Source organism: Lytechinus pictus, chromosome 6 (genome assembly GCF_037042905.1).
Source record: "Lytechinus pictus isolate F3 Inbred chromosome 6, Lp3.0, whole genome shotgun sequence".
Taxonomy (NCBI): Eukaryota; Metazoa; Echinodermata; class Echinoidea; order Temnopleuroida; family Toxopneustidae; genus Lytechinus; species Lytechinus pictus.
This window is the reverse complement of record NC_087250.1, coordinates 13,910,526-13,931,746: the sequence shown is the minus strand read 5'-3', so window position 1 is coordinate 13,931,746 and position 21,221 is coordinate 13,910,526. Positions and strand designations below refer to the sequence as shown.

General features: G+C 36.0%; 1 protein-coding gene across 1 annotated transcript in view; it reads right to left on the bottom strand.

Moving 5' to 3' along the window:
• The window catches only part of LOC129263775 (inactive phospholipase C-like protein 2), a 40,592-nt gene that overhangs the window by 8,018 nt on the left and 11,353 nt on the right, over nt 1-21,221 (bottom strand). The window contains exons 7-16 of the mRNA XM_064100962.1: nt 20,914-21,082; nt 19,080-19,175; nt 9,797-9,896; nt 8,850-9,029; nt 7,477-7,584; nt 6,809-6,933; nt 6,120-6,204; nt 4,482-4,628; nt 3,495-3,592; nt 424-525 (exon numbers count right to left, since the gene is read on the bottom strand). Coding sequence (XP_063957032.1) covers nt 424-525; nt 3,495-3,592; nt 4,482-4,628; nt 6,120-6,204; nt 6,809-6,933; nt 7,477-7,584; nt 8,850-9,029; nt 9,797-9,896; nt 19,080-19,175; nt 20,914-21,082 — 1,210 coding nt within the window. The remainder of the gene's footprint in view (nt 1-423; nt 526-3,494; nt 3,593-4,481; nt 4,629-6,119; nt 6,205-6,808; nt 6,934-7,476; nt 7,585-8,849; nt 9,030-9,796; nt 9,897-19,079; nt 19,176-20,913; nt 21,083-21,221) is intronic.

Sequence of the window (21,221 nt, the reverse complement as noted above, 5' to 3'; positions counted from 1 at the left end):
TATGTGTCTGTACTTTTTTATATAGGTCGAATAAATAACAGCTTTTCCAGCTTCCCAGCTTTTCAAGAAAGCAAAATTCCCTGATTATTCCCTGACTTTTCCCTGATGAAGTTTAAAAATTATCTGATAAAAATTTAAACCCATTCCCAGTTTCGCATGTTTTCTAAGTTGTTGCAGTGAATTACAAATTAATACCACCATAACCAGTCATTCAATGGATGGTTGTTTCAATATGCAACAAAATATAACAGATTCCGACTAATTTTTGGCCGATCAAAATTCCCTGATTTTTCCCTCATTTGAAGCATTTTTCCCTGATTTGAGGTATTTTTTATCAAATTCCCTGATTTTTCCCTGACTGGAAAAAAGTAAAATACTTTTCCCTGACTCCCCTGATGGGCTGGGAACCCTGAATAACAATACCTTGAATGCATCATCGACAAGCTTGACTCCAATGGGCTTCATCCTTGTATACTCTCTAGATTTCTTTGATTTCTTCACAGACATCCCCCTCTTTGTTGGTTTCTGTAAAAAAATAAAAATAAAAGAAGAAATGCAGGGGCATCGTCATCGTTTTAAACAGAGGGTCGTGGGTTCGAGTCCCAGCCATGTCGTAATTTCCGTCAGCAAGAAATTTATCAACACTGTGCTGCACTCAACCCAGGTGAGGTGAATGGGTACTTGGCAGGAAGACATTCCTTGAATGCTTGAGCGCCTAGGCAGCCCAGCTAAAGCCAAGGTAATAATAATAGCAGGGCCCGCTGGGAGAACAGTTTTCAAAACTGAAGTGGCTTCCCTGGGTAAACATACCTATATTATTATTATTCTAAAATAAAACCAATGGCATTTAGGACAGAGTTAGCGGCAATTTTTAAAAATTGTGATCACACACAAAGCCCAATAGGTCACATAGCAATGGTATCTGTTTCTAACTTACTGAATTGGGTATTTTCACTATCTGCAACAGAAATGTGGAGTAAAAACAGGAAAATTGCGAATCCTATTTAACCTTTTGTTGACCCTAGAATCAGTTTGCATTGAAGTATTACGAAGTTGCTTTGATAAAAGAAAATGTTTAATTATTTGGGTATTACATATCCAACTAGCTATGCCAGAATGCCCCCCCCCCCTCCCGAGAGTAATTATCTAAGATTACAATGTTCACATACCACTTATTTCTTCCAGCCTATACAACATTTGTGCATACAAGTGAATGAATATTTGTAATGATTAATTTCATTTGTCTTTGCTAGGGATAATGGATAGTTAAATTAGGGCAATTGGGATAATATCTGTGTTTTATAGCATTATAAGGTAGATTTCTTTCCTGAATCACAATAAATCTCAATTATTTACAACATTTACATGCCCAATATAGTCTACTCATTCAATGTCACAATATTTCAATATTACTGTCATATCAGCCCTATGTTGAAATACATATCCTCCTTAAACACAAAATGAGACCAAATAAAAGATAAACGGAAGTAGAACCAACAAAAACCAATCCTATGCTTTGACCAAGCACACTATATAAAACCCCATAATAATGAACAATGACCATACATTTGGCCTACATGTATATCCATTTATTAGTATACAAATAATGAATGTTTATGAGTGCAACGGACAGAATACTTCATGAGGTGAAAGATGAAATGATCCATTCAATGAGGCTACGCCTCGTTGAATGGATCATACATTTCATCTTTCTCCGAATGAAGTAGTCTGTCTATTGCGTGAATGATAAGAACATTCTTTATTTGGTTTATATGACACCTAAAATAGATTCTTTTTCAGATGAAATTTATGAATTTCGATGCAAAATATGCTCATGAAGTGCGAGCTCGGTCTGTTGATTGTCGCGTACAGTATACAACAGTCTACCCCTGCAGCAGTATCGGTGCGCGCATGCACTGGACAAAACAGTCTGGATCCAAAATTGCACGATGAATGGATCCAAAATTGCACGGTTGATGACGTCATTGAAAATGGGCTGAATGATCGATATCAAACAACCAATCAAATGACAAGGATCTATCTAGGTGTCATATAATAATAAATATTACACGTTCTATAGCCAAATCTTGATGTTGATGACAAGCATATTAAAGTCAAAATGAGGTTTAGACCTCTTGTTTATAATAGCTAACCATTAAAAAAATGTATGAGCTAACACTGGAATGGAATGAGACGATGTACATGTACTCTCCCTGAAATTCTCAAATTCAAATGTTTTAGTACCGAGCATGAAAATAAAATCTGAAAAAATAGAAATGAATTACCAATACCATATAAAATATTATTATGAAATGAAATCAACAAATAATACACAAAATCCTATTCATACAATTAAATCATAACATATGAGTAAAGGTTGCGATGGACCCAGTTACATAAAACTTTCGAATCAATAACAAACTAGATAACAAGTTTGCTCTCAACTAATCAAATAGCTTACAAGATTACCTTGAGACTAGTGCTGATAAATAAAAAAAAATATTTATCATACAAGGATCCTGGGGGTGTTCCACAAAGAGTTAAGTATGACCTAGAGTCGCACTTAAATGTTCAGTCGTGTGACGAAAAAACGGTATCACCGCATTGGTCAATTTATGCCAAGAGGATGCGCGTCTTTATCAATAAAATTGTGCGTTACACAATCATGTGCGCGTCAGCAATAGGCATGATTTTAAGCTATACTTAAATCTTTGTGAAACACCCCCACCCCCCTCATGTAGTACCAGTTCCAACTGAACACAACTCAAGAAAAATCAAACAGAACTTGATTTTTAACCAATCAGTAGCATGCATTTGAGAATTAGGTTTGATATGTTTTTGTGCAACCTGCCCCTGATCTCACCTGCCAGTCCCAAGGGGAAAGCCACTATTAAAAGAAACAGTAACAACAGGGATACATTGTATTAAAACTCTAAATAGTAATTTATCAAATTAAACTTCTTGAATAGAGATATAATTTACGAATAATGCACGTAAGCGTGTGCATGCAGGGCCAAATAATGAACTCTGTGCTCGACTCGCCAAATGGATATACCGCACCGAGGCCCGCAGGACCGAGTGCGGTATATCCATTTGGCGAGTCGAGCACTGAGTTCATTATTTAGGTCCTCTATGCACAAGAATGAGTGCATTGTTTGTTTTATACAACCCCCTCCTCCCCAATGTTACTGAGTTGCCCCGAATGCTATATTTGATCTAAATTCTAGATATTTCTAGATAATTCCAGACCTCGCACTATCCTGCACTTTGACGTCAGAGTGCAGGATAGTGCATTTTGGATGCAATAGTGCAATTCGCTGAATATCATGTGATCCGATTTGGACCAATCAGATTACAGAACATTCTTAGGAGTTTTATAATACAAATAATGCACTGAACTGAGTTCATGAGTGAATCCATGAGGTCAAAGGATGTATGAAGGATCATAAAATCAAAGCAATATCTACAATAAATGAATGATTATAAAGACTTACCCCTCCTCCTCTCTTGTTTGTTACTGCTACATGAACAAAGAGAGATGCAGGTTTCAATGGTTCTCCGGTGTTTGATAGTAGGGTTATATGACGATATCCTGCATTATAAAGTGAGTAAAAACATCCATACAGAGGCCTTGATATACATGTCAAATACTTGTTCAAACCTTTAAATCTCTGTCAACCACACTTCCTTCTAACATTTCTTCATTATTTCAGCAACAAAGATCTACATACTTTCTTTGTTCTGCAGCTGCTCCTTCCTGTGTCATTCCAAAATCCAGAAAACAGGCCGGTTTCAACTCCTTTCAATCTCTTGCCCCCTGTCTTTGGAACAAACTCCCTCCATCTCTTCGAAACCTCTCTTCTCTTGATCTCTTCAAAAAACATCTCAAAGTACACTTACACAACCTTAAACCTGAACTTTTTTATGCCATCAACACCACTTTGTGTCCTCTGGAAAAAGCGCTATATAAATCCAATAATTACTATTATTATCATTATTATTATAATTATCATTATTATGTGAGAACCCTTTCTGCCAAAATCATACAGGAAATAAGATCAGCTGGTACCCTATTCACAAGTACACTAAATCTTTACAGGGAGCAAAGTGTGGAAAAAAAATGGATCAACATTGTGCTGCACTCAATGCAGGTGAGGTAAATTGTACCTGGCAGGAATTTATTCAGTGGAGTAATTAAAATTGCAAACAAAACGAAATGGATGTGCAAATGGGACTATGCAAATACTTGTCAATATCTGTTCTGTCGTATAAGATTTTTATTTGTATTTATGTATTTTTGTATTTTAGGTGTGAAATAAATGAATCTGAATCTGAATTATAAGGTGTCGAGTCAATAAATTCAAGCAAGAAAACTGGAGAATCCTGCTCGGTACTATTATTTTCTAATCTCTACTTGGTTGATTGAGGTTTATTAATATAGGATCATTCAGATGGTATGGTATATTGACCAATAAACATACCTGGTTGTAAGCATTCAAATGGTATGGTATATTGACCAATGAACTCGTCACCGATGAAGTCATCATCCAGGACCACGAAGCGCACCAAGGCTAACTCTGGAAGATTGACAGAAAACTCAAAGCTCTCGTCAAAGATTGGGTTGTAACCTAAGAGAAAAAAAAAGTTAAGTACTTCAGAATAAAATAAGAGTAATAACATACATTGTAAGAGTGAAATAAAAGTAACGTAAAAGAGAGAAATAAGAGTTACCTAATAGTAGAATAAAAGTAACATAAGAGTATCATTAATTTGAATCTGATTAAGTGGTTGCAATGAAATCGATTATACATATCTTAATTCTGTAACTACACTGTCAACCAGTATCTCCCTACTATTGGTCAATTATAAATAAAATAATAATATAAGATTTGTATAGCGCACATATCCACCTTGCTAGGTGCTCAAGGCGCTCCTATATTACTCCGGTGCACACAGCTTCTTGAGGAATTACTTCCTGCTGGTACCCATTCACCTCACCTGGGTCGAGTGCAGCACAATGTTGGTAAATTACTCGCTGAAGGAAAACACGCCATGGCTTGGAATCGAACCCACGTCCTTCAGATTGAAAGACAAGAGTCTTAACCACTAGACCACAACGCCCCCATAAATAATAGTTTAAGGACGTGCTAAAATGAGCAGAAACAATGATTAAATTGCAAGAATTGAATGCAGGAGAGAGGAGAACCCGCTAGACGAACAAATATGAATCCATGGATCAATATGGCCAATGTAATTGCAGTTAAATATGGCTACATGGGCACCAGGGCCCTGTCTTACAAAGAGTTGGGCAATTCCATAAAATAATCGACCTTTTTGTACATCCGACCCCCAATTTTCTCAAGTTTTACTTCACTTCATAAACTGACCAAGTCATGGTCATTTGAGAGCATTACAGACTGGCAAAAGAACAAGAAATCAGAGACAGAACATTTATGAAGGTCCCACATATAGGGGGTCGGACGTACATATTCTATGGAATTGCCCAGTTGCAACTGATCTGATAAACCACAAACATGAAATGCCAGTAAAGCCAGCATAGCCAGCACTAAAATGCAGGTTTGTTCAAAATGATGCATATTCATACATTCATCTTTTTTTTAAATAATCTTCTACATTGTATGCTCCTCTTTATTTACATAGAACATTGTGTAAATTTTTTGTTGATGGAATTCCATAGGGTTGATGTTCATCAGATCAATCGCAAATCTTTGTAAGACGGGACCCAAGGCCCCGTATTACAAAGAGTTGTGATTGATCCAATCAATCACAACTATGGAATGCCAGCAATGACAACATCTAAAATACATGTTTGATCAAAATATTTTCTATGATGTATTTTCATGCATTCATTGTTTTCTTGAAAATTCACTGTGCTTCTCTTTGTTTACAAAGGACATTGTGCAAATTTCCTGTAGAAAAAATTATGACACCGATGGATTTCCATAGAGTTACGCTTGATTGGATCAATTGCAACTCTTTGTAAGACGGAACCCTGATGTATATAGCCTGCGCACATGAAATGATACAGTCTGGAATTTATCATTTGATGCATACTTTTTTTATATAGTTGGTCATCCGAATTATGAGCACTACTTTACCATTATGAGGTACTGTCTTGGTGCGTTCCTCTCTGCAGTCGGCTGGTATGCCAAAGATCTCTACGGAGATGTATGGATCTATCACCTAAACAAAATAAAACAAATAATGTTTATTATCATCTATTCCTCTCTACAGTCGGCTGGTATGCCAAAGATCTCTACGGAGATGTATGGATCTATCACCTAAACAAAATAAAACAAATAATGTTTATTATCATCTATTCCTCTCTATAGTCAGCTGGTATGCCAAAGATCTCTACGGAGATGTATGGATCTATCACCTAAACAAAATAAAACAAATAATGTTTATTATCATCTATTCCTCTCTACAGAAAGCTGGTATGCTAAAGATTTCTGAAGAGATGTATGGATCTATCACCTAAAAAATAAAACAAATAATTAAATTATATTGGATGGCTCAGAATGGAATACCAGAAATATTCCAAGAGTTTGGGAAAATATTCCACAAATCGCATATGTGTGGAATATTTATGTTATGTCATGAAATCCTTTCATGGTCCTTTTTAGGGATACGACAGATCTTGGAGAGACTCTAGAAAGAATGGTCGCCCCAAAGCATGCATTTCAGGGGAATTTTAGGGGTGATTTGGGCTGTCTTGGGGGCGAAATCGAGCGTCGCCCTCATGTAATTCCTACGCTGTTCAAGAATGATAAGAAGAAAGACTCACATCTCCTTTAGATCCTGATCCTCTTGGTTTAGGGAACTGTTGGCCACTGATGATCTTGATGTGAAGAATCTGAGGCGATACTCCCGGAATCAAGTCAAATGAGTTCGGTCGGAAATAAGCAATCTCTGAAAAATAAGATTCAAGATTTGGAGTGAGACTCTTATAAATTGGTTTGTTCAAAAATAATCTCTGAATTTTAACAACATTAGAGATTAAAGATATTACTCCAAGGATCACATCAAATGAGTTTTGTCAAAAATAAGCTATCCCTGAAAATACCAATCAAAATTTGAGGCGATATGCTACGGTAAGATATATGGAGGCTTTGAAAACTTAACATGAAAGGTTTGAGTTAAAAACTAAGGCTTTTTGGCTGTAAATTTATAAAACGATTATTGTTTATTCAAAAGTAACTCCATTTTTTCAATCTGAAAAAAAATATCTTTTTTCTTATACTAACATAATGATGGACCCTGGTATACAGCATACATGTATATCCACTCAAGCCCATCGGCCAATGCTGAATAATCGCATACATGTACATGCACTTTAGTACTGGGGTGTGCAACAAATGTCGACTTTTTCCCACAAGGCATTGCGAATTTCGGCCTGTCCACTGCGACCGATAGATCACGTACTGTATTGTGAATCCACCGAATTCTGCTCACCTTCTCTCATGATAGCTGGTTTCAATACATATCCACAGCTGCCGTTCATCTGAAACTTTCCATCGTAGAGATCAATCATTAATCCTGGCGTCTGGTAATTTAGAGCCACTGAAAACAACAAAATATATGAACATCTAATTATATGCACACTTTCACATTCAAAGGCAACGCCCAAATTTCTTTTTCATGAAGTGAAATATAAAGGTTTATTTCCAAGTGGTCTAATGCTAATTCATCTCATTACCAACTTGTCTACTATCATTTGGTCTATCATTAATTCGTCTACTATCCACACGTTCTTATTGCCATTTCGTCTAATAACCAGTTGGTCCAATAGCCATGTAGTCCATAAACCATTTGGTCTAATTGGAAAAAAGTTGATTGGGCGAAATGAATGAAAAGAAAATTAGGCAAAATGGTCATAGACGAACTGGGGATTAGACGAAGTGATTATTGGACCAAATTGTTATTGGACCAAACGGTTGTTAGATGAAATGTTGATGGACGGAATGGCATTAGACTAAATGAAGGTATACCATGTGATGAGTGAACAAGTTGGCAATAGACAAATCAGCAGTTTACCAAATATAAAGACACCTAATAAAACCAATGTAAGAAGAGCAGTATTATAGACATTGGTTAAATTTCAGAGGTCTGGCTTATAAAAAAAAAAGAACTTTAATGTGGGTTGTATTTTAATGTTCATTTGGACTAAAACATAAACACCAAGGAAGGAAAATGAATTGTGAAGACACTTTCAAAATATCTGTGTCTAAAAAATCATCTCAATTCTCTTCTCGCCAGCTGATTATGCTGACAACTTCATGGTCATGAAGGGGTTGATTAAAAGATTTAAACAAAATGGCCCGAATTCACAAAGGTGGTTTTGAAAACCCACGGTTGAATCCATGGTTTATGCAGATTTCCTGTATAAATTACGCTTAATTTACCGTGTATCAGACGCGTGTATAAAAAATGTCCAATGCTGATGCTGATGCGCGCTTTTTTCACAGTGCGCCAAATTGACGCCTGTTACCATGGTTAGATATGCTATTTTATTCGTGAGTCAACTGTTTGAAGAGTGGACTCATTAATTTAAAACAATGGATAACCACGGCAACATGAGAAAAAGTACTTTATTCCACAATCGCAAAAATATGCCTGTTTTTTGGTAAGCGTTCGCTAGCTAGGCAGCAAGCTTCGTCAGACCCTCATAGCTGGCGCTATTGCTGATGCAGCATGAAGAATCTTACCGAAAAACAGGTAAGTTTTTGTGATTAAGGAATAAAGAATGTTTTCTCATGTCTACACACCAATCAGATGAACCTTTCGAGTGAAATTATGTTTAGTATTACAATATTGTTCCTACTCACCTATTTGACATCCAACATTCCACATATCCTGCGGGTTGAGGTTGGTTGAATCTACCCTGTTTGCGTTAGGATACACCCTGGATAGGAAACTCTTGTTGTGACTCACAAAGTCCTCAGGACACATGTTGGCAAACTTCTCTGCTGTGTTCTCCACGAATGAACATAACTCCCAGTACCTCTCTGAAACAAGAAACAAACACAACATAATCTACAATCAATTTACATTTAAATCCATGCAAAATATCTTCTCGTACCACTTTCAAAAACACACACAACAAAATTAATTATCTATCGAGGTTTACATCTACAATATGCACTCGTATGATCGTGTTGTATTCTCCAAGAACAAACATAACTCCTAGGATCTCTCTAAGACAAAACAAATACAACAAAATTAATTTACCATTTCAGTTATACCTACCAATATACCAAAGAACATGTGCATGTAGATTATGTAACACTAATATAAAATGGGTCCAATGATGAAGCCAATAGGCAGTGCTTACGCAAGTCACATGCTATTTTTTTTACTTTGAACACACAATTTTCCAGCCGTGCATTTTGGATGCATCATTTCACCCAAAGCACGTTAAAAACTAAGACCCCTTCAGAAATACTTTGTGAAATCTTGAAATATTAGCTGAAAACCGATAATTCCAATGATAACTAACACAAAAAGGCATATGTGGGACAGTGTATTAATATTGCTTGGAAAAATACCTGACATTTTAAGGAATTCTGTGCTTATTTTGCTAATTTCTCAGCAAATACACATTGTTTTCCAGAGTCAATTGGCACACAATTTTTTATTTATACAAACAAATACTTGGGTGGAAATTTTATTGGATTCTGTTCGAACTCATTATGAATCGTTACCACAACTGGTATTTATCTTTAAAATTACATGTCATCCTAAAATGCAAAGTGAAAAAAAGAGAACTACTTACGATTCTGTCTTGCTTCGTTGAACCCTGGAAAGCGAATTGATTTGCATAGTGTAACCAGGTCTGATAACTCTCTTATTAATGGCCTCTTCTTCAATCCATCCTGTAATACAAAGAATATGATTTGTCAAACCAGGTCCTATAACTCCCTTATTAATGGCCTCTTTTTCCCTCCATCATCTGAAAATATAATCATTATTACTTGTAGCGTGAGACCGGGCCCTGGATACACAGAAAATTTACAGGGCAAAGGTTCGATAATATAAACAATTAATTCTATAGTGTGACCGTGGCCCTTTACCACAATGAGTTACACTTATTAAAGGACAAGTCCACCCCAACAAAAAGTTGATTTGAATAAAAAAGAGAAAAATCCAACAAGCAAATTGACAATTTCATCAACATCAAATGAAAAAGAAGGAAGTTATCATATTTCAAATTTTCCTTAGTTTTACAAAACTGAGGACTGATGATGTCACCCACTCACTATTTCTGTTGTAGTGTATCAAATCAAACATTCTAATTTTCTCCTCATTGCCCTGTGAAACGAAGGTTTCATTTCTCAATGACCAAGTGAAATTACCACTATTTTAACATTTCATGCTTCAGTCAAGTTGGTCCTTATTGTCAAATAGACCTGTAAAATTTGAAAAGTTGTATAATTTAAACAATAAAAAACAAATATAGTAAGGGACATCATCGGCCCTCTCACTGAATTGTGCATATTTTGTGAAAAATAAGTGACATTTCAAAATATCATAACTTTCTTGTAACACTGTACAATTATCTTGATGAAGTTTTTGTATGGCATATGGTCTGAACACAACGTATTCACTTTCTCCACTCCCTGGGGAGCATTTAAACTAGAGTTTCCAAATATTGAGTAACTTTTCAGACCCAATGATTACAGGTATAAAAGATTTTTTCCTCCTACATCACATCAAACTAAACCCTTCATACAACACCTAAACAATACACAGATATTGTTTTCCTTATGAATGAATATATTATAATCTAATCAATTTACAAATGAATGGTTGGATAAAAAATAATCTTAAGATACAAGCAACTGGAAATTTGTGGCAAAAAAAAATCCGTCGAGAGAGATTGTACCTCAAACATTTTTTTAATTGTTTATGCTTTGTTCCTACTATGTATTCCATATTGACGTATCTGATGAAATTCTTCTCTCCTTTTCATCAATGATGTGAATATAATGATAATAATATTAATAACACAAATTAAAAAAAACATGTAAATGGTAGAAAGCCAGTTTTCTACTTTAATTCTCCAAAAAGAAAGAAGCATGATAAAACTTTATCTCCAGTTATAGAAGAATATTTTGATAATTTAACCAAAGTTTAACTAAAGATTAAACCTGAAGTTTGGTCGTCTACGGAATGCTAGCTTTCAGCTTTTTTCTTCAATATTCATGACATATATAATGTATGTACCAACCTCATAATACTGTATTCCCATTTAAGAGTAACATCATTTGAAAATAATTATTCAAAGTCATGCTTGTTTGATTTTTCAATGATTTAAAACCCACACTGGTCTACATGCTTGAATTCATTCACATGCAATCAAAAACTGAACTCAAACTTGAAAAAAAAAAATCAAAATTTAGATTAGGAAAAATATTTTTTTTACGTCAAATAAATTGGTCATGTTAACTGTAGGAGAGAAGGAGGAAAAATAGAAATTGTTTTTTCTTTTTAGTTGGTGGTAGCAGAAATATTGGAGAAAAATATTGGTGAAGGTTTTATGAAAATTCCCCACTAAGAGAGGTTGAATAAAGTTTTTAATTTTGATGTCATATGCGAGCTGCTCCTCACATATCATATAATAACAATCCCATACATTCCATCTTTTCAATGGACCATGATGAAAACCCCCATTCCACAGAAGACAAGACATCTGAAAGACCACTGTCTGTAAGACCATGAAACTTGCTTGATCTTTCAAAGGTCTTTCAATGAACTTTCAAAAGTATCTGAGGTCTTTCATAATTCCTGATTGATCTGTCAGTGTTCTTCGTGGCCTTCATGATTTCCAAAACTTTTTGAAACAGTTCAAAACAGTCTATCAGCGGCCTTTCAGGAAACTGGTCTTTTGATGGTCTTTCAGCAGTCTCTTGATGATCTTTCAAAGTTCTTATTAGTCTTTCCATGATCTTTAAACCAGGGAAGTCTATAACACTTCCCTGTTTAAACAGTCTCTAAAGATTTTTGTGGAGATCACTGAGAGATCATTAAAGGATTCATTGAAAGATCTTTAAAGACCAGGAAAGTCCATGGAAAAAATACTGAAAGATCACTTGTTGCATAAAAGATCTCTGAAAGACCATTGAAAGATCTCTATAGGACTAGTCTAAGCCCAGTAAGACAAGAATTATCAATCAGTCTTTCAGAGTTCTTTGAGGGGTCTTTCAGAACCATTCCAGAGATGACAAATTTCAGTGATCTTGGAGACTGCTTTAAGACCTCGCCAATGTTTGGTCTTTCAATGGTCCTTCAAAGGTCTCCCTTATGCGGAATGGGATCAGAACAAACTTAAGACAATTCTTTTATACAAGAAGGGTAACTGGAATGATGTGTCTGATGATATATTAAACCTAAAAGAGCCGGATTATTTGTACCCATCTCACAGCCGAGGAGGGTGGGGGATTCCGCCCCCCCCCCCCCTGAGATCTCGGCCGTCGATCGCAAGGGCGCCGCGAAAATTTGCACAGTGGTAGTGTGCAATAAAATCTACAAGGCTGTATGATTAATTTTTCTGAAAAAATAAGATTTTTTTTTAATGAATTAATTATGCTAATTTATGCATGAAATAAAACATTTGCTCTAATTAACTTACTATGGCCCCAAAATTGCAAATTTTTTATTCACAGACTCTTTGTAGGATTCTGATCAAACGTACATAAAAAAAATTGGTATCGCAATTTTTTTCTTATGTATTTTATTGTTTTTTTAATTTCTTATGTATTTCTTTGTTTTTGTTTTTTATGGAAATTGTTGCAGACTTAATTCTGATCATAAACAAGACAAAATTAATTATTTTTTATCAATAAAAGTAGAAATAATGATACATTAATAAATTTTGGCTAAATACACAATTTGCATTGGATTTGTACATGAATTCACGTTTTTGAGAAATTTTGGGTCTGACATGCACTTACATAATGTTGCATAAATTCCTAACCGGTACCCGGGCATCGCAAATTTGGTCTCAAAAGTTGCGTGAGACTTGAAAGTAAAAAGTCAGCGAGCGGCGCGTTGAAAAAATTTCGCGCGACGGATTAATCGCGAAATATGTTGAGGGAGGCGGATTCCGCCCCCCCCCCCCCCCCCCGGGCCTTTTAGGGTTAACCCACAAATAAAACAATTTTAAATTCTTTTGGAAAACTGCCTTTTAAAAAAATCAATATCATACAATATAAGGAGGAGCTGCTCATCTGTGACGTCACATAATCAAACTTTTAAAGACATAAATTATCATTCTTTAGACAAACATTCATCAAACCCCCACCAAATATTTCTTCCATTTTTCTGCTTCTATCAAGACCAATTTATCAGCGTGAACTTTTCCTTTAAATCCTTATATCCTTGGGCTCTCTACTGAGTGAATTTTGGCACTTCATAAGTTACATTATTATTATTATTATTATGATCACTGATCCAATTATCCTACGTTTGTAAACCTTCTGGCTGCGACAAAAACAACATCATAAATACCAGCAGAAAAATATTTTTAATAAACATTTATGACCTGTGATACCTTTAGATTTCCTGCATTATCATGCATTGCCAAATATTACTGATTTGATAAGAGAGGTTAGGCTTACATGTAGATTAAATAGAAAAGGAACGTCCTGTATTTAACAGAAAGGATAGTAAAATGAAAGGAATGGGGCTTCAGTTATTTTAATAACTATAGGTGCAGCTGAAATGAATCGAGTTCATATTGCAGAATTACAATACATTTATGCGAATTTGATCCAGAAATTGCTAAAATATATATATATAAAAGGTCTCTCTCTTGACTTCTTCCATTTGAGTCTAAGTATATGTGTATGTACCAGCACATATGTCAATACAAAAGGAATTCCATTTGCCCACGTATATACCAGAAGTGTAGAGGTATCTGATCATATTGCATAGGTTGACTGTTACATTACATACCTCGTACCAAAACACTTGATATGCCAGAAGTCAAAGAAATGTCACATAATTAAACACATACAGTTGTGCTCAAAAGTCAGTGATCCCCACCACAAAATGCACTCCTTCATGCAGAGTATTGAATGTAGACAACAATAATACAAGGTTTGGCGAGCCCAGAGAAACAAACTTTATTATTAAAAAGTGTAATATTTCATCATCTGAGTAAACAAACTTTATTGAGTGAAATATTTTATCATCTGAGTTTACAATAAAATATCTAAAATATGGCAGAATTTGAACACTTCAAATATTCATTTTCTGGTGGGGTTCACTAACTTTTGAGCACCGCTCTACATATCTTTTTATCCATGCAGAATACACTACTTTCGCCAGGATGTATTTTCTATGACCGGTTGACTACTACTATTTGATCCCTTTTAGAGCGTGCATAGTTACTAGATAAAATCAACCAATTATTAACAAGGCCTTGGTCCCATCTTTCAAAGAGTTACGAACGATCCAATCAACCTCAATTCTATGGAAATCCATCACTGTCATAACAATTTTTACAGGAAATTTGAACAATGTCCTGTGTAAACAAAGAGCAGCGCATTGAATTGTCAAGAAAAATATGAATATATGAATATACATCACATATAGAAAATATTCTTAACAAATATGTATTTGAGATGTTGACATTGCTGGCTTTCCATAGTTTTGGTTGATTGGATCAATCATAGCTCATTGTAAGACGGCGCCCTGTTGTTTTGGCACACTTTATAAGGAAACAGCTGAGAGTGGCCATAGCAGGTGATCTTGCCTACATCATAGCCCAAATCGCCCCTAAAATCACCCAGATAGAGTGCTTTCAAATGACCTTCTTTTCAAGAGACAGTCTCCCCCAATTCTACCACAAATAGTCAAGAATATTCAGCAAATCAATATTTTACGGCAGAATAGCATTATTTGTTTTTACCCCATACTTGCTTGGAGCTTTTTAAAAAAGCAGCCCTTGAAATGAAAAAAAATAGCCCCCAAAAAATTCAGTGATTGCCCTATCGTGAAAAAGGGCGTTTTTGGCAAGCGTCCCTTCTAGGTTAGGATGAAAAAAAAATGATTCACACGGCAAAGCAGCTACTACAGGAAAGGACACAAATATTGCTAAGAATCAAGTCCTATTTGGGATGGCAATGATGGTGGTTATGATGGTAGTAATTTTTTACCTGATTACTACGAAAGCATGAATGCTTGTAAGCAGGCAACCAGAGGACCAACGGCTTAAGGTCTTCTCTGAGGGACCTGGTAATGAGGATTAATACCTTTAATACCAAAGGACACTAGCGCACCAAGTTGGAATCGAACCCGGGTCACCGAATCCGAAACCCCCGCTCTACCGACTAAGCTATCGCGCCTCCCTTTTAAGTTTTAAGAGAGAATGACTCAACAAGATCTGTGGATTGGTATCACGTTTTCTGATCATATAAGTGTTGATGATGTACAATGCCTGGCTTGGCTAGTTCTCTAATGTCTAAACAAGACTATATATCACCAGCACACGTGTCACATGGGCCCCATCTTACAGAGTGTTGCGATTGATCCGATCGATCGCAACTATGGACGGCCAGCAAAGTCAACATCTACATGTATTATTCATGTTTGTTCAAAATATTTTCTAGCATGATGTATATTCATGCATTCATCGTTGTCTTGAAAATTCACTGTGCTTCTCTTTGTTTACAAAAGACATTGTGCAAATTTCCTGTAGAAAAAATTATGACCGTGATGGATTTCCATAGAGTTATGATTGATTGGATCAATCGTAACTCTTTGTAAGACGGGGCCATGGTCTAATCGGTATTGCAAGAAACTTGCAATACCCCCACTAGACCATGTGATCCATTAGATCATTTTCTGATCATGTATTTGATGGTGTATAATGCCTAGCTATAAAGCTAATTCTCTTATGTCTAACAGGACTATAATCACCAGCACATGTGTCACATGGTCTAATGGGGCATTGCAGGAAACTTGCAATCGATCGCAAGTCAATTTTAGATCCCCAAATCAATCATAGTTCTTGCCATTAATGGAAAATTTGCCATTGATCATCAGTGTGCTTCTTGTATCAACATCCATCAATTTGCTTCGTTAAAATTGATTGATCACTCATAACTTTACAACTGTAATTTGCAATTGATTGCAAATATTTTCTTGCAACACCCCCTAGGTCCAGTTCATCTACAACCAAATTGTTTACTAAATCATCTTCTTATTCCGCATCCCCTCAACTCTGGAACAATCTACTACAAAGTATGAAACAGATTCAATAGAGAAATTCAAATCCACGCTAAAAACCTACTTTTTTATTAAATAGCCTTTCCCTTTGCTTATGCAGCCCCTCAATTGTCTATAGTCCGCTGTGAACTATTCAATTACTTAAATTTTTTGCTGAAATTCCAACTCTCTTTCTATTTTTTCCTAAGCGCTTTAATGTTTTGTGATAAGCACTATACAAATAATGTTAATGATTATTAATATTGTCTAATTGCCATTTAGCTCATTTATCATTTTGTCTAACTTCCACTCAGGCTATACTCATTGGCCCATATTCCGAAGCCTGGTTTAACTTAGACTTTGGTCTAACTCTGAGCTAAATTAAAGTAAACCAGAAATGTAAAAAAAAAAAGAAATAAAATATAGAATTTGTAGAGCGCACGTATCCACCTTGCTAGGTGCTCAAGGCACTCCTATATTACCCCGCCTAAGCTAGTCTACCGATTCTGGTGCTCACAGCTTTTTGAGGAATTACTTCCTGCCGGTACCCATTTACCTCACCTGGGTCGAGTGGAGCCAAGTGTGGATAAATTTCTTGCTGAAGGAAAACACGCCATAGCTAGGATTCGAACCCACGACTCTCTGTTTGAAAGGCGAGAGTCAGAACCACTAGACCAAGAATGAAGAATGACAGAATGAAGTAAAACTGTATGCTTCTAATATTCACTGTGGTCCCTTTCCCAAGCTTTATTGTCATTCCCAAACAGTTATGGATGAATCGAGCACCAGGGCCCTGTCTTACAAAGAGTTACGATTGATCCAATCAATCTCAAATGTATGGAAATCCACCCACACCATAATTTTTTTCTACAGGAAATTATCTTTGGTAAACAATGAGAAACACTCTGAATCTTCAAAAGAATGAAACACATAAATATACATCATATCTAGAAAATATTTTGAACAAATTTGCATTTTAGATGTTGACGTTGCTGGCCGTCCATAGTTGTGGTTGATCGGATCAATCGCAACTGTTTGTAAGACGGGGCCCTGATGTGCTGTCAATTTTAATCTTTACTGTTTGAAATTTCTAATGTAATGGTCATGCGCAGACCAGGGCCCCCATTTCATAAAGGACTTGCAACTGTTGTAACTTTGTCATTATGGCAACTACCATGGTGACCTTGATTTTGATTGGCTGCTGAGCCCTGTTGCCACAACAACAGTTGGAAGTCCTTTATGAAATGTACCCCAGAGTTAGAAATAAACCTCTATTCACAATAAGGGACATTTTGTCTTATTTTCACTCAGTCTAACACCATTTATTTAACATATTTAGATGAACTTAAATCAAAATTTCATAACACAACATCATTTACCTTGAATAATAAATGTTCTAATGGAGCAATTGCACTCGCTACATTTTCAAATGCATTTTTTTTACCCAGCAGAAAGATTTAATTAATAGAAAAATGTTCCCAAAACCAATGATTTTATGCCCCAGTCTGTCAGCTCTAAATGAAGTTGAAACATCTAATAAATGTATGAAAAATACAAGTGTTAGTTCAAAACGTTAGCAAAATGAATGCAAAAAATGGTAGAAAGAGACAAACTGAATGGCTTTACAGAAGCCATTATTTTTCCAAGGTCAATTTATGAAGGCAAAATGGCAGAAAGAGGATGCGCTAAAAAAAAACATCAAACCGTTATACCTTGGCTATAGAAGCCATTATTTCTTTCAAGGTCAATTTATCCCTTAACCTTTTGACCTTGAGATCAGGGTCGTCATCCCTCCGGAATGAGAAAAATCGAGCCTATAAACACAAAATGAAACAACTTTACAAGAGAAAGATGACAAAATGAAGAGGAATACACACATTTACACCAAATAAAATAAACTTAAATGAGAAAGATAAGAAAACAAAGAGGAATGTATAAATTAACCAGAGTGATAAAAAGAGGTAAGTCTTGCATTCTACGGAATCATAATTTTATGTGTAAAGAAACTGTCGCATCAGAACGTTTGGCCTTAAATATGCCGACAAAGGTAGACCATGGCATGCAGTTTTCTTGATCCCATTCGTTGATGTCAAGAATCGCCTTTTGTTAACAACACAAATGATTCCTCATATAAAGAATATGAATTCTTGATATTTTGCATACGCAAAAAGCAATTTTTTATCGTCAATTTTAATCTTTATAATCTGAGACTTGGTGATTTATTCATTTATTAATTACACTTTTGTTCTTTCATCCCCAGTAATCAATAATAAGCCAGAAAATTGAGTGCTTTGAAACATCTACATTAAGAACCTTACAAATGTTAGTATTATTATTATTATCATTAATAAATAGAATGCTTGATTATGAGACCTGGCAGTCCAAGAATGATAATTGATAATTACCTTAGCGTTTAATCTACTTTTCTCTGTGCTGTGGTGGGATTTGAACCCTTACCCCTTACAGAGGAAGGAGAGATATCTTTCTCAATTACACACAATCTATTGAAAGAAATCAATGGGTGCTTTCAAATCCGGAGTTGGGGTTGGAAGCACAATTTGGATTGCTTCCTCTAGCTCCAAAACCTATTTTTTAGAGTGTAAAACTGATCTAGATCACATTATTGACATCTCTACTAGTGAGCGACTTTTCAGGACCGTGTTCATTTTACGTTTGGTGCTATAATCATGTAAAAATTGACCTTACACCAACACCAAAAGGTCAACACTGAACTTGAAATCATCCAACGTATGAATCAGGGAGATGTTGAAAATCTGCAGATTTTCACTCAAAAATCAATTTTCTGAGAGGCTCGGCAGCCCTGCAATATGATGATTGATAATTACCTTCTTTATCTTCTTTCCTCTATCTGTATCCGATCCTTCATCTTCATCAGTGACTTCCCCTTCATCTCCTTCTACATCATCAGCTAGCTTCTTACCCTGCAAAAAATTTACAAATAAATTTAAAAGTTACTGAAATCCTTCAATCTGATTGGCTGATAGTAAAATTCATTCCTTACCCACACCATGCCCCCCCCCCCACCTGTGGCACTGCACATGATGCTACACACTGTATTTTGCAAAATATATTTCATTTAGAATACCTTTCAAAATTACAAAACTTTTATCATTTGAACCTACAACTGGGTCTATTTTGGGAGACTAGTCAAAAACATCAGGGGCCCCGTTTCATAAAGGACTTGCAACTGTTGTAACTTTTCCATTATGGCAACTACCATGGTAACAGGGCTCAGCAGCCAATCATAATCAAGGTTGCCATGGAAGTTGCCATAATGGCAAAGTTACAACAGTTGTAACTCTTTATGAAACGGGCCCCTGGTATGTTAGTGACTGTGTGTGTTGGAAAGTTATGGGAAAGTTGGTGTGTGGGGGGGGGCTAACTGCTTTGCTTTGAAACATGAAAGGAATTCTTGCTCCCAGCCCCTATATTTCTTTCTCTCTCTCGCACACAGATCCACACACAGAGAGATGGGGGGGTCAATTTGTTTCTGAAGTCATGACTTTTCCTGATAATGGGAAGCACGTGGGTTGAATTGAATTGTACAGATCAGTGGATCCACGTGGCTTCTCCTCCAGCTTTGTCTCCCATAAAGTTTTGTTGGCCGTCGGAAGGATCCAATCACGTATCAGCTCAAGTGAGCTTTTTGTGTGTGTACTTTCTGTTTTAACTGTTAAGTATGCAGACAACATGCATTGTGTATCGAGGAAAAGGACGGTACAGGTGGGATTAATATTTTCGGAGCTCTTTCAGATTGGTGTTTACCTGGGAATGTGATAAATCATTGTTCATTTTTGACAAATTACCTCGGTAACATTGTTTTAAACCTGTATGTAAAAGTATGTAAAAACAATTGTTATCATTGTTATCTTGGCCTTTTGTTACTGTTACTGTAGTATTCGAGTTATCCCAAGTGTCTAATTGGGATCTGCCAAACATTCGAACAGTAAAAATTTTGCTAATCGAATAGCAGTCGGCGGCAAGCCATTCAAACAATTTATCAATCGATGTTCACTCCAAGGCCTAATTACTATCATCATCATCATCATTATTACTGATATTACTATTACTATTATTACTTATTATTAACCATATCAGACATCTGAGCAGGTCAACTTTAATACATTGTTGCCTGCTTAAGACTGGGATCAAATGGCCGGTCAATAAATTTCCAATTGTTTATCCACGGGCCCAATTTATTGCCCGCTCAGGAGAGTTAATGAGAAAATGCGTGGAAATGTAGCGGGCAATAAGGCAGAGCTAACATCCGGGTATTCTACACAATTTTGTACGCGTCATTGAACCGCGCAGTGCTATACGTCACAATGTAAATCAAGTTGAGACGCTGGATACCGTGTCCCTAGGCCAGGGACGCGTCATTTCATTTACGTCACAATGGTAATATTCAGAGGCCCAGTCTGCTCAACATGGTAAACTAGATTCTCATTCTTAAACTCTAAAATATCTAAATATTAGCGATTTTTGCTCTAGATGTCTGCTTTGGTTAATAAAAGCAATATTGACTGGCCTCGGGGCGAAAGGACATATATCGCCCTCACTAAATTGATATCGCCCGAGTCGTAGACGAATCTAGTTTGGGCGATATATGTTGTATCGCCCCGAGGCCAGTCAATATTGCTTTATCATTATTATACTAACCTTGATAAGAATCTTGCCTCTCAGTTGATGAGGTGAAGGAAGGTATGAAAGATCCTCATCTATCGTCTCACTATGAAGCTTGTCACCAAACACAGACTTGATATAATGGGCCATTACTCTCTGTTGATCAATGCTGCAATGGTTCTCAATCGATACAATCACTGGATACCTAGTAAGAGATCAAATAAATGTAGTAAAGAGATGAAATCATCTATCATCTCACTATGAAGCTTGTCACCTAACACCGACTTGATATAATGGGCCATTACTCTCTGTTGATCAACGCTGCAATGGTTCTCAATCGATAC